General features: G+C 43.9%; 1 protein-coding gene across 1 annotated transcript; it reads right to left on the reverse strand.

The window, feature by feature from the left end:
* Nucleotides 1-6,935: 6,935 nt before the first annotated feature.
* SAT1 (spermidine/spermine N1-acetyltransferase 1) lies at nucleotides 6,936-9,805 on the reverse strand. The gene is made up of 6 exons (XM_037046221.1): nucleotides 9,546-9,805; nucleotides 9,235-9,286; nucleotides 9,052-9,135; nucleotides 7,711-7,812; nucleotides 7,576-7,616; nucleotides 6,936-7,440 (listed from the first exon to the last, which is right to left on the reverse strand). The coding sequence occupies exons 1-6, from the start codon at nucleotides 9,609-9,611 to the stop codon at nucleotides 7,270-7,272; spliced, it is 516 nt and encodes a 171-aa protein (XP_036902116.1). The 5' UTR covers nucleotides 9,612-9,805; the 3' UTR covers nucleotides 6,936-7,269.
* Between the last annotated feature and the right edge of the window lie 4,566 nt (nucleotides 9,806-14,371).

Below are 14,371 nucleotides of genomic sequence, written 5' to 3' on the forward strand. Positions count from 1 at the left end.
AAAATTAGTTTCATATGGAAGTAATCATTTCGCTGTTGAATAAACAGTCCTTCCATTAGAAACCATCCCGCAGGCAATTTGAAGTGACTAAAGGCAGACGATACATTAGTGGTGGTGTTGCCCTTCATCTGAGACAGTTATTAGTACAAATGACAAAGGTTGCGCACTCTGTGCAGCCTGGGCTGCATTAGCGGTTTCGAAAGGAAACATTTCCCTGTCCTTCAGAGTCATCATAGGTCCCCAATTATATTAACAATTTTGGAGGCTTTCCAGGGGAGTACAAATGCCTGTAAGACATGAAGTCAAGTTTGTTCAACATAGGTTCTTCCGGCAAGCTAAAAGTCAAAGACATTTAGAACATTTTTACTACATATACCTGAATATTTTCATCTTGTTTGAAAAGAATAAGTTTTCCATAACATGGGAAAAGAATAGAAATCATTGTTTTTGAAGGATGACTTTCAGGTCTTCTTGTGGTTCGGTGGTCCACTGTTCCTCCAGTGCTTGCTTTACTCTGGTGTGATAAGTCCAAGGTTTTATTCCTGCCAGCTTCACCATGGTGGGGATAGTGAGGAGCAGGTCCCAAGGTCCAGTCCACTTTTCTCCTGGTTGGCTCGCAGGAGATGCTGTCATCCAAGTCTTGAGTAGTATCGTATCTCCAGACTCAAAGAAATGTAGCAAGCCTGGGAGGGAGAGGTCTCTGATACAAGTGAGGTCATTCCTTACAGCTAAGGTCTGACTTAGATGTTGTACATAGTTCTTTACCTTTGCTTCTTGATCTACATACATGTCTCCCACCCCAATCATAGCCTGAAATTGTCCATACACAATTTCATAGGGACTCAACTGAATCCCACTTCAAGGAGCCACCCTTATCCTGAGCAGGGGAGTAGGTTAAACTCAATCCCAATGGAGATGAGTTTCTCAACACGGCTGGACTATATTTTTCTTCAAGGTGTGATTCATCTTCTCCACCTTCCCGGAAGCCTGAGGTCACCATGCTCTGTGGAGTGTCCACCTGATCCCTAAACGTTTACTTAACTTTCTGTGTGATTCTGAAACAAAGCAGGTCCATTACTGCTCTGGATGCTGCCAGGTAGGACAAAGCAAGGGATTATTTCCTTCAGTAGGGCTTTCATTACCTCTGAGGATTTCTCTGTTCTAGTGGGACAGCCTTCTGCTCATCCTGAAAAGGTATCAACACATGCTAACAAATATTTCCACCTCTGGACCCTTGGCATCAGGCTACCGTCTATTTGCAACTCCTCAGATGGGCTCTGTCCTCAGTATTGTTTCCCTTCTTTTTCTCTGATGGGGATCTGTTTGAAGGATTGTGCTTCTGGCACATGTGGCTTTAGAAATCCCAGGACCTGTGAACCATGGCTTCCTATATCTAGGTGGTTCAAAACCCTAGCTCTCAGCTTTTTCTAAGTCTGCAGTCGAATATTCAGCGTGAAATAGTGACAAATCTAGAACAAGTGCCAGAGGTGTTATACATGTTCCTTCAGCAGCCTCTTTCATTGCTCGATGGGCCAGATTTTCTTTGGCTACTTCAGTGTGATCTTTCTGATGCCCGAGGCGGTGCATAACTGCTACCTGTAAAGGCACCTGAACGGCCTCTAATAATTTACATTTTCTGTTGCATGCTTAATTTCCCGTTTATTGGAGGTTATTCGTCTCTTTCCTTCTAGATACACATCCTCTGTCTTTTAAATCAGTTCTGCTAGAATACATTTCACCAATTATTTCGGCATAGTCATGCATTAGCACCACCCAGTCAGGCTGTGGGAGAAGGGAGGCAGGGTTTATCTTACAGATTTGAATTGCTTGGTACCTGCCTGTTCTTTCAGCAGTGAACTACAAATGGCCTTTTTGCTCCAGCGGGCTCAACAGTTTGTGGGGTGTGTCAATGGTGATAGGCTGTCCTGAGGAAAACTTTGCAGCTTCCTGTCAAAGCTCACAGGTGGCTGTCCCTGGACAGGGCAATCTAGTTTCTGTGACAAGCCCAATAAGCCCCTCTGCCAGGCTCAAGCAGGAACCTAAGAAACTCTTACTGCTTGTTGGCAAACCTGGGCCTGAGAAGTACTGATTTCGATGATCCAGAAAGTGCTGATAATGATTATTCTTTAGAGTATCATCCAAAAGAATGTCCAATTTAATCATTCTTACAGAGAATATGAGGTTGCATGAAAATATGGCAGTGAACGCCCAGGGCTTTGAGAAACTTGGTTTGCAGTTTGATGCCCAGGCCTACTTGTGGGGCCTTACACAACCTCTCTGAAGTTTAGTTTCTCACTATAAAAAGAAGCTAATAATAGTATCTACCTCACAGGATGTTTGTGAGAATCAGATGAGAAAATGATATATAGTCCCTGGTGAGTACTTGCTAAATGTTAACTCTTATTTATTATCGACTATTATGTTGGTAGCCATCTGGAAGCTACTACAGCCCTTTTTGCTCTAATGTGATCCCCGATAAAGAGAGAGGTGATGGGGGAATAGGATGCTGGGAGAACATCACGAAGAAGGGTGTTTGGTGGCCTTGGATAGGAGGGGCAGCAAAGGCAACAATGAGCGGGGTGGGTTCAGTAAGGGTACCGGCCTGTCCGTCTGAGCTGTGGGTAACTGACTGGCTCGAAGCCCAGACTTGCAGCACAAAGGGATGAAGATGAGGCATAAGTCACCCTGAGGCGACCACCCACAGGAAGAGATGATGAAGCAAGAAAACAAGGATGAGGCCAGTCAAGCAGAAAGATAGAACCCTAGGAGCAGACATGGTTACCTGCAGACTCTGAACAGGAGGCCAGGCCTGCCACAGTCAGGAGGATGGTAGATACTTGCCTCAGACATAGCCAGCTCTACCAGTTGCTACTGAACAGCCACTCGCCTCAAGGAGCAGTGATAACTGCCATCCACCTGAATCTGCTGGGGAATCACAGGTTGGCGGCTAGCGGCGTTAAGGCATTCATAAATCATGAGGTTTCTCCTGAGCTGTTGTTTTTGCATTTCTGTGAAACAGACTACTTTCCATGGAAAGGCTGTCCCGTGAAATGCAAGCAGTTGAGGATCTTGGCCTATCTATGACTGGGTCAGTGCCAAACAATGGCTCCACTGTAGACCCTGTAATCAGATTTGTAGCAGGATGTCACAAGCCTATTCGCAGACAAACTCAGCTACTTCCCGTTTTCAAAGTACAGTAGACCTCCTCATCCGCTGTTTTGCTTTCCACTGTTTCGGTTACACACAGTCAACCATTGTCCAAAGATATTAAATGGGAAATTCCAGAAACACATAATTCATTACTTTTATTTATTTTTTGTTTATTGATTTGAGAGAGAGAGAGGAAGGGGCAGAGAGAGGGAGGGAAGCGGGGAGAGAGAGTGTATGTGAAAGAAATATCAGTCTGTTCCACTTATGCATTCATTGGTTGATTCTTTTTTTTTTAAGATTTTCTTTATTTATCTTTAGAGTGGAAGGGAAGGAGAGAAGGAGAGAAATATCAATGTATGGTTGCCTCTCGTGAGTCCCCTGCTGGGACCTGGCCTGCAACCCAGGCATGTGCCCTGACTGGGAATCGAACTGCGATCGCGTGGTTCGCAGGCCCACACTCAATCCACTGAGCTACACCAGCCAGGGCCATTGGTTGATTCTTGTATGTACCCTGACCAGGGATCCAACGTGCAATGTTAGTGTATCAGGACAGCACTCTAACCAACTGAACTACCTGCCAGGGCCCACAGTTTGTAAAATTTAAATTGCACATATTTTTCAGTAATGTGATGAAGTCTTGCGCAGTCCCGCTCTGTCCCACCCAGGACATGAATCATCCTTTTGTCCTGCATCTCCACACTATAGATGGTTCCCACCCTTCAGTCATTTCATAGCCATCAGGGTTACCAGATGGACTGTCCCTGTATCTCGGTGCTTGTGCCCCAGTCACCCCTATTTTACTTAATAAGGGCCCCAAAGTGCAAGAGTAGTGTTGCTGGCAATCCAGACATGCCAAAGAGAAGCCATAAAGTGCCTCCTTTAAATGAGAAGGTGATACAGTGCAACAAGAAGTTTTGAGAGGTCCCTGGCTGGTGTGGCTCAGTGGATTGTGTGTAGACCTGCACACCAAAGAGTCGCTGGTTTGATTCCCAGTCAGGGCACAAGCCTGGGTTGTGGGCCAGGTCCCCAGTTGGGGGTGTGCAAGAGGCTACTGCACATTGGCGTTTCTCTCCTTCTCTTTCTCCTTCCCTTCACGTCTCTCTAAAAATATATAAATGAAATCTTTAAAAAAATTTGGAGACAGAAACTGAGGTCACATTCACATAACTTTTATTACAGTATATTGTTATAATTGTTCTATTTCGTTATTAGTTATTGCAAAGAGGCTAGAGTTTCATCTCTTACTGGGGCCAATTTAGAAATTAAACTTTATCATAGGTATGTGCATAAGTAGGAAAAAGCATAGTAGATGTAGGGCCCAGTACTGTCCGCAGTTTCAGGCATCCCCTGGGGGGCTTGAAAGTATTCTCTGTGGATAAGGGGGAACTGTATCAAAAATTTTGACTTTATACATTTTTAAGGGATAGAATAAGCTTAGCAAATAATAATTCTATTTTAAAAACAGAGAAAGTTTCCCTTTTTTGCTTCTTTTTTTATTTATTTTTCAACTACAGTTTTCTGTCTATTACTCCCATCCCATCCCACCCCTGTGCTCCCCCCCTCCCTCCCATTTCCACCCTTCTCAGTTGTTGTCCATGTATCCTTTATATATGTTCCTCTAAATCCCTCCCCTATTTCCCCTGAAATTCCTTCCCCTCTTCCCTCTGGTCACTGTCAGCCTGTTCTCTATTTCAGTGTCTTTGGTTGTATTTTGCTTGCTTGTTTGTTTTGCTGTTTAGCTTCCTGTTAAAGGTGAGATCATATGATATTTGTCCTTCAACACCTGGCTTATTTCACTCAGCATAATGCTTTCCAGTTCCATCCATGATGTTGCAAAAGGTAGGAGCTCCTTCTTTCTTTCTGCAGCATAAAATTCCATTGTGTATATGTACCATAGTTTTTTTGATCCATTCATTTACTGATGGGCACCTAGGTTGCTTCCAACACTTGGCTATTGTAAATTGTGCTGCTATGAACATTGGGGTGCATAGGTTCTTTGGGATTGGTGTTTTAGGGTTCTTAGGATACAATCCTAGCAGTGGAATTGCTGGGTCAAAAGGCAGGTCCAATTTTAGTTTTCTGAGAAAATTCCATACTGTTTTCCATAGTGGTTGTACCAGTCTGCAATCCCACCAACAGTGCACCAGAGTGCCCTTTTCTCCACACCCTCTCCAACATGTGTTGTTTATTGCTTTGTTTATGATAGCCATTCTCACCGGTGTAAAGTGGTATCTCATTGTGGTTTTAATTTGCATCTCTTAAAAAACAGAGAAAATTTCCTAATATCCATATGTAATAATTGAGAAATCCTTAGGCCTGAAATACTATACTTCCCAAATGATTATGTCAGGATTAGTATTTTAGTAAAATAGTAATTTTCAAGTTATCTTCACAGAGGCGTTGCTTACATGGACTTTTCTCCTTTTCCAGGTTTATCATTGTTTCTTTCCTGCCCTATCATTTCCCCAGAATGTGTTTTCTTACTTGCTTGGTGATTTCAAGCTTTAACAGATTTGTTTTACAGTTCAGCTTTTAAAGAGGTATCTTTGTGATTGAGATGAACATTTGGGGAGCTGATGGGAGTGTTGGTGTTTCAGCTGAAACTTAAGGGACTTCTTTAAAACGGACACAAACACTTCCTAAAAGCTTTCCTGGTGACAACACTGGGCCCTCAGGGTTAAGCTCTAAGAAGAATGAGAAAACAAAGAGTTATTATTGTAAGTCCTTCGGTTAATCTAATTTATTCACATATTTAACCTCAGTCAGCATGTAGTTGTTTTCCTCAGAGGCCCACTTTCCAAAACACAATTTTCAAGTTTTCTTTCCCCACAAGGCTCCTTGTGTTCGGTTAACCTTTTTTATGTTAGTTAGCCAGCATGTCTCTCCTGGTTACTTGCCACCCAGTAGGAGCCTGGTTGAGAATGCACGCTGTAAGCCTGTTTGGGTGGCAGGCTGTCTGAGCCACCGGTATAGCCCAGAGCTCCTGTGTATTAAATCCAGTACAGGAGCACACTTGTTTACATGGCTGCCTTCTCACTTAGGAAGCCATAATGGCTTTAGTGGCCTCTTACTCAGGGAAGCCACCGAAACAAAAGGATGCTTTGCAAGTTCCCTCTTCCCCTGAGGAGCCCAGTATTTATTCCCTGGAGAACACAGAAAGATGGGAGTATTGTTTTTCAGGCCTGTCAACATCTTTAGGGAAGACATTAATCTTGGAAACCAGTACAGTGGTTCTTATCAACTACCATTTCCCTTATTGTGGTAATTAGTGGGCATGGGAATTTACATCACTGTAATGAGGACACTCGTTTCCCTTATTGATACCTGTGCCCAACTCTAGCCTGTTTGCAAATGTCCTGTAAAAATGTGGGATTTTTGTTCCTGCCCTATTAGCAAAGTGATCATTTTCCTTCTGAATAGTATTTCATGAAGGATGTAATTCTTGTGGGCAAGGTGTTTTTTGCCCCCAATATTTCAGAATCCCTCCCACCTCTGACTCCTTACTTGTGTTAACAAATGGGCTTCTTATGGCGGGCATCAGTTTGTAAGCTCTTGAAAATTGCACAGGTGAAATGTACAGTGTCATCGGTGTAAAGTGATCTTATAGGTGTTGCTACATATAAAACCTTGGAATCCAACTGGCCTCTTTCCAGATTTGTTTGAGCAATTACAAGGTTTTAGGTTATGTTTCTTGGCCATTTTTATTTTGCAGCCAACAAGCAAGACACCTATGTTCCAAAATAGAGGATGAGTAAAAATGCATACACCAAACGATGAAATCAAAGAGTAGTTTATTAAAAAAGAATCAAAACAGAAACTCTAAGTACCAGTGTGTACATTGTACACATTTAAATGACTCACAAGAATGAAGTTTTTTTTCATATACATTAAGATCACACCACCTTGTTGTTTATTGAAAGATGTTCAAGGGTAAATCTGACTCCAAACTACATTGCCATTTTAAAGAGGCTACATTTCAAACATGCAACAACGCCACTGGTAATAAAGCTTTGGAATGGGTGCTCATTCTATTATTTCACTACGAACATGACAGGAAGCAAGATAAGTTGAGAACTTTTTCTAAAATAGAATGGAAGGTGTAGTCTGCACCAGCACCCCTCACTCCTCTGCTGCCATCTTTAGCAAGTACTCTTTGTCGATCTTGAAGAGTCTCCATCCCTCTTCGCTGGACAGATCAGAAGCACCTCTTTTTTTGTAGAAGTTGATAGATGGTTCATTCCACTCTGCTACCAGGAAGTGCATGCTGCTGCAGCGACATTTCATCGCCACCTGTTATACATAGGGGAGAGTAAAACACGGGCTCCGTGACATGTCACCTGCTTTGCAGGACCCAGTTTTGATTCAGTCATTAACATGATCCAGTAACCCTCACCAATTCAGAAATGAAAAAGAAGCAAAACGTACCTGGCTTAGATTCTTCAGAATCTCTGATCCTATCCCAAAGCCTAAAAGAAAGACAGGTCGCATTTTTAAAAAGTCACTTGAAGGACTGCAAGGCCTGGTTTCTCTTTAGAGCCACCCTCCTGAATTTGACCATACCTCTATAATCACTCATTACAAAGAAGTCCTCAAGATACAAGAGTTTGCCAATCCATGGGTCGTAGGTAAAATAGTACATAGCGAAACCAACAATGCTGTGTCCTGTAATCAGAGTACCACATGAGCTATGGGTGAAATGCATTCATGAAAGCTGCAGCTGCAAAATCCAAAGTGCATCACAGGTTTTAGGAAATATACACATGTATATTTCTCACATGTATTAGAGAGAATGCTTTCATTACTTGCCAGAGCCTAAATGCTATGATCTTAAACTAAACCCACACATTATTCACATCCTATTGATATAGTGGTATGTGGAGTTGGGAATGAGGTTTATGCGGCAATTCAGCATAGTAGATGTTTGTAGCTCAGAAACTCTGCTTCCTTAAGGTCAGGACATTAGGCCAAAAGGGCAAGGTTTAATTTCAGAACCTGCCTTCCAGTGAAAACATTTTCAATTTGCTCTCCCCAGTTTTTAAGCCAGAAGAAGCAGAGGTGTAGAGAAACATCCACATTATCTGTAAAAAATACTTCATCCCTTATATTTTCTTGTTTTCTGCTCATTTCTTCTAGCTTGGGGAACAAACTTCAGAAAAAAACACGTAAGCACCCACCCAAATAACTTCCCCTTTTACTTTTGTCTTCTGACCAGTTAACTGAGACCAGCAAAAAGAATAATCAGACTCAGTTTCATTTGGTGTCTATAATTCCAAATGGAGGCAAAGACTTCAAATTAAACTTTGTTGCCATTTTATAGTCCTTTGCAAACACAGGAAGTGAAGAGAATACAGTTTCTGATCTACCGTGTTTTAAGTGTGTGATAATAGGGCCTTACCTCATTTTTATCATGACCATCTACTTTATTGTGTAAAGGATCTTTTAGTTACCTCCCCGCCCATCCATGTACACGGAAGGGCCATGTACATGGCGAAGCTAGAGGCTGTAACCCGAAGACTGGGACAAATTCAAACAAACGTGATTTGACAGAATTAACCAAATGGTGAGGTTACCACGGAGTCAAATAGGAACCATTCATGAAACTGAATCACAAGTGACCTACCTAAGTCTTCCTGGTCTCCACCGCACTCCGATACTTACTTTTAAACAGCTCAAGTTTTTCTGGGTCTTCACGGCACTGTGATACTTACTCAAAACAGCTCTTTTTACCTGCCCTGGTAAGTGCAGCGCATCTATTTTATTTCCTCATTAGTTCGAACACTGGCTGCCTATTATTTCTGGCCAACTTCTCAGTAACTTAGGCCTGCGCTGTAAGTGCTCCTACAGGGCATACACTACGTCTATACAACAAACTAGCACTTTCTGGAAGGGGAGGGTGATTACCTTCCGGAGTGCTGTGCTCCTTGGATACTTCTGCCACCAGGCAGTGGTAGAAGGGGTGCTCTCCAAAACCATCTTCCTGTAGATCTGCAAGAGAGGGCAGCGGGGACAGCCAGTGTTGGCCTCGGTGAAGGTGACAGACACCCGAGGCTCTTCCCCCCCCCAGCCCCGCCACAGTGGCGTTACCTTTTTCAGTTAATATTACTTGTTCTTCCATGTATTCATATTTAGCCAGTTCCTGAGGCGATGCACATAGGACAAAAGGTAGGAGTCAGAAACAGTGAGGCCCCGGCGCGGCCAGCCCAGAGGGAATGGGGTGGGCGGGGCGGGGCGTTGATTTATTCCCGGAATCCCAGAGCGGCGGCACCGCGGGGATTGGGGGAGGCGGGTGGAGAAAGCGGAACATGACACACAGACTAGGACTCCCCCGGACCAAACGCAGCCGCCCCCCTCCCACCCCGCGCCGCGCCCCGGGAAGAGCCAGCGCCTCCCGCTACCTTGATCAGCCGCAGGATGTCACTGCAGTCAGTGGCGGTGGCCGGGCGGATCACGAATTTAGCCATTTTCGTCTTTTGCTTCTCTTCCCTTTGCGGACCAGGCCCCTGTACTTGAACAACAGGAGAAAGTGGTTCTTCATTCGTTTCCCGGGAGCTTCCTCTTCTCAGTCAGGCGGGCACCATGACCCGGGTAGCTTCGGTGAGCAGTAGAAACACTTGGCCGGATCGGAATAGGTTGGTAAGACTGTTTCGGCCGCCTGCTACCGGCTTTTTTTACTTCCGAGAAGCACCGCCCCCGGCCGTGAGGCGGTGGCCCCTTGTCCAATGAGGCTGCGGCCCCTCGTCCAATAAGGCTGCGACCGCCCTCCTCCTCCCTGGCACCGCCCTTTCTTCTGGCTCCTGTGGGAACCCCTCCGGCGCAGGCGCAGGCGGGGGCGCTGGTGGCGACGTGCGCGACCGGTTTTCTAGAGGCGCCCTCTAGCGGCATTTTACGGAGCCTTCCCGAAAGCCCGACCTCGGAATCTAGGCGTCCGTGGTAACACTAGCAAGAGGAGAGGAGGGGTTCCCCTTGGGGCCCAACTCCGGAGACTTGGCCTTGCTTGGGCTATGGGGAGATTAGAGCAGCGGTTCTAAAAGTGTGGTCTTGAAACTCTGGTTCCAAGATCCTTTCTGGGAGTCTGTGTCAATATGAGTTTTGTAATGATTGTAAGACTTCGTTTGCCTTTTAAAACCTCGCTGGAATTTTTCAGAACCAAACTCATGTGTAATTAAGTCATCACTCACATGACTGAAGAAATGGGTGTTTGTATATCCATTTGTTTTCGAGATATCCTAAGAAGATATGTGGATTTCTCAGTAATTTATTTCTCCTGTATGGTACTTGTAATTTCTAGAGTTAACAGAGTGTTTTCTTGTATACTTTTTCCCCTTCTTAAATCTTAGTTCTTCCTTGTGGGAACACTCCTGCTTTAGGTACACACATCATAATTTCTTTATGGAATGTCTGCTTTTGTAAAATTTTCTGTTTTGCTTGCCTAAATATGTCTTTAGTCCTTAAGATTTTTTAAAATAAAATTTATTTTAGATGGGGAAGGGAGGGAGAAAGAGAGGGAGTGAAACATCAATGTGTGGTTGCCTCTAGCACACCGCACACTGCGGATATGGCCTGCACCCCAGGCATGTGCCCTGACTGGGAATCAAACTGGTGATGCTTTGGTTCGCAAGCCTGCGCTCAATCCACTGAGCTACACCAGCCAGGGCTAGTCCTTAAAATTTTTGATGGATTTATTTCACTGCGTATAGAATCTGAGGTTGGATTTATTGATGACATCTGACTGTCTTTTGAATTCCATTGCTGTTGAGAGCTGTAATCCCTACTTGCTCCATCTTCTGTGATTTTATTCCCTTTAAGTTTTTTTATTTTGAAATAACTGTAAATTTACAGGATGTCTGATGGCATTGTTGCTCTGGCCACTAAAGGAATGTGTGCCTTTGTATTGTTATGTTTTCTCAACTTTTGAAGATAAGCATTTTTGCATTCAACACTTTTTAAATGTCTTGAAAGCAAAACGTTTGAGAAGATTTGGATTAGGATGTAGCCATTCCTGTTGTACCCACTGGAAAAAGTATTCAAACCTCTTTCACATAGAGTTTTTCTTTTACAACCCATCTTCTCAGACTGACCCTCCTGGGGGTTTGGCTTGCGCTGCCCTGCCAGGGTTTCTGGAAGAATCAAAGAGAAAGCATAAAGGGAGCCTGCTGTGTTTTCAGTATGTAAAATGAGAGGCTAAACTATCACCAAATGACCTTGCCCCAACATTGAACTGGTGATTTTCTGCCTTCACTAGGATTATCCCATATGTAGGAAAGAAAGCAAAAGTACCTTCTCTGTTGTGGTTCCCACCCTCTGGAGATGTCATGGGAGTTTACGAAGTGTCTTTCTCATTAATCTTTTAAAATATTGATTCCCTGCCCTGGCTGGGTAGCTCAGTTCGTTAGAGTGTTTTCCCCATGCGCCAGGGTTGTGGGTTCCATCCCTGGTGAGGACACATACAAGAAGCAACCACAGAGATTGCCCCCTGGAAACCAGATCTAGAGGCTGAGTGATTTTTATTTGTTTGAAAACATTTTATTTGTTTATTTTTAGAGAGAGGGGAAGAGAGGGGGAAAGAAAAGGGGAGAAACATCGATCAGTTGCCTCTAGTATGATCCCAACGAGAGGCCGGTCCTGTACCTCAGGCGTATGCCCAATTGGGAATCAAACTGGGGACCTTTTGGTTTGTGGGACAATGCCCAACCCACTGAGCCACACTGCTCAAGGCAAGGCTGAGTGATTTTTAGACAAAGACATGACCGTATTCCAAGGCTATGAATGTTTATGAGTTCAGATTGGTGGTGTTGACCCAAGGGTCATTGCGCTCTATGATGAACACGTTTTCTTTCAAGGTTCCCAACAGTGAGGCAGTTATTTGAAAGCAGGCTGTGTAACCGTGCAGAAACTTCATTTCCTTAGTATGACCTTTTCTCCTTTCTTTCCTCTTGAATCAAGCTGGCCTCATCCGGCTCCCTGACTCACCCACCTCCTTCTCCCTTGCATACTCACTCCCTTAAGCATTAAGCCCGCAGGACAGTGAGATTCTGGTTGGCCTCCAATTCTCTTAGGAACAGGTCTGTTGAACACAGACACACAGCTGTAGTCAAAGTAGAGAGAACATCTAGGCCTTAGTTGTATTTCAGCTCCAGGCCCAGAAGAAGTGACCCCTGGCTGCATCAGGACCAGATGCTCTGACCACCTACCTACCCCCTGCCCTATCACTGACCAATTGGTACAGACCATGACCCTGAGCATGACCCTAATTCTCTTCATCAACATAATTAATTCCCCCCCAGAAGCCATCCGGGACCTCAGTCTTAGAGTAACAGCCTCACCTATGATTCCAGGCTTGGCGCCATTTCCTTACCTAATAAACCTTTAGAATCTTTCGCTGCAAACTCCTGTTTGCATTTGACTGGGCTATGGTGCATTCGGGGGAACAAACCCCTCTAGTCTAGTAACAGTTGTCTTATAACAGCTCTTCTGTAGTAATTATTTGTTGTCACATCCATTAATGCAGATCTAGCAGCTTAAACTTACATATACCTATTATTATTGTGTGCTTTCTGTAGATGGGGGGTCCAGGCATGGCTTAGCTGGGCCCTCTGCCCAACGTGTCAGCCAGGCTGCATTCTCACTTGGGAGTGTGACAAAGGAGGAATCCACTTGCTGGCTCAGGCTGAGGGCATTAGCAGAATTCATTTCCTTGACTGAGGGCCTTGGCTTCTTGCTGTCCGTTGAGGCTCTCCCTTGTTTTTACTTTTATTTTTTAAAGATTTTATGTATCTCTTTTTAGAGAGATGGGAAGGGAGGGAGAAACACAGGGAGAGAAACATTGATTGTGCATGAGAAACATCAATCAGTTGCCTCTTACTCCCAAATAGGGACCTGGCCCAGAACCCAGGCACGTGCCCTGACTGGGAGCCGAACTGACGACCTTTTTCTTTGCAGGTTGGCACTCAGTCCACTGAGCCACACCAGCCAGGGCTGTCCTTTGTTTTTAGAAGCTGACCTGCAATTCCTTGTCACCTTGGCTTACCTGGTGTGGCCATTTACTTCATGAAGCCAGCAGTAAGAGTCTGTTAGCAAGATAGAATCTTTTTTTGGTGAAACACCTGAGATAACATAAAATTTACCACCTTAACCATTTGTAAGTGTATGGTACTGTTAACTAAATGCATGTTATTGTGTCACAGATTTTTAGAGCTTGCAAAACAGAAATTCTGTATACGTACGTATTGTACCACTTCCCATTTCCCGCTCCCTCAGCCCCTGGTAACCACCATTCATTCCACTTTCTGTCTCTATCAGTTTGAGTATGTACTTTAGATACCTCGTATAAGTAAAATCATAGAGTGTCTTTCTATGAGTGGCTCATTTCACTTAGTATAATGGCATCAAGATTTATCCATGTTGTAGCCTATGACATAAATTTTCCTTCCCAAGGCTGAATAATATTCCATTGTATGTATATACCACATTTCTTTATCCATTCATCCGTCAGTGGACATTTAGGTTCCATCCACCTTTTTGTTATTATGAATAATCGTGTAATAAATATGGGATGCAAATATCTCTTTAAGATCTTGTTTCAATTTTTTTTGGATATATGCACAGAAGTGGATTGCTGATCATATGATAATTCTATTTTTAATGTTTTGAGGGACCCCCGTACTGTTTTCTATAGAGGCCACACCATTTTACAATCCCGCCAGCAGTGCACAAGAGTTCCCTTTCCTCCACATCTGCACCAGCACTTGTTATATTGTTATTTTAAAAAATGTTTGGGTAGGTGTGGTCATCCCAGTAGGTGTGAGGTGATATGTCATTGTGATTTTGATTTGCATTTCTCTGACTAGTGATGTTGAGCGATGTTGAGCAGCTTTTTAAGTTAAATTTATGGGGCTGACATTGGTTAATAAGGCTATATAGGTTTCAAATGTACATGTCTGTGATACATGATCTTCATATTGCATCATGTGCCTGCTATCCCAAGTCTTACCATTTTCTTTTTTTAAAATTTTTATTTATTTATCTTTAGAAGGGAAGGGAAGGAGAGAAGGAGAGAAATATCAATGTATGGTTGCTTCTGGTGCATCCCCTGCTGGGAACTGGCCTGCAACCCAGGCATGTGCCCTGACTGGGAATCGAACCGTGATTGTGTGGTTCGCAGGCCTGCGCTCAATCCACTGAGCTACACCAGCCAGGGCCCAAGTCTTACCATTTTCTGTTA

The sequence above is a fragment of the Sturnira hondurensis genome, unplaced genomic scaffold (genome assembly GCF_014824575.4).
Source record: "Sturnira hondurensis isolate 20B ecotype Veracruz unplaced genomic scaffold, ASM1482457v3 Scaffold0005220, whole genome shotgun sequence".
NCBI classification, from domain to species: Eukaryota; Metazoa; Chordata; class Mammalia; order Chiroptera; family Phyllostomidae; genus Sturnira; species Sturnira hondurensis.

What these genes read in the sequence shown, in the direction of transcription:
- SAT1 (XM_037046221.1), bottom strand. Translation starts at nt 9,611, where the DNA reads ATGGCTAAATTCGTGATCCGCCCGGCCACCGCCACTGACTGCAGTGAC. An exon ending in AGTAATATTAACTGAAAAAG is followed by an intron (nt 9,136 to 9,234) that starts GTAACGCCACTG and finishes CCTCTCTTGCAG; the next exon opens with ATCTACAGGAAGATGGTTTT. An exon ending in GGAGCACAGCACTCCGGAAG is followed by an intron (nt 7,813 to 9,051) that starts GTAATCACCCTC and finishes CTCTGATTACAG; the next exon opens with GACACAGCATTGTTGGTTTC.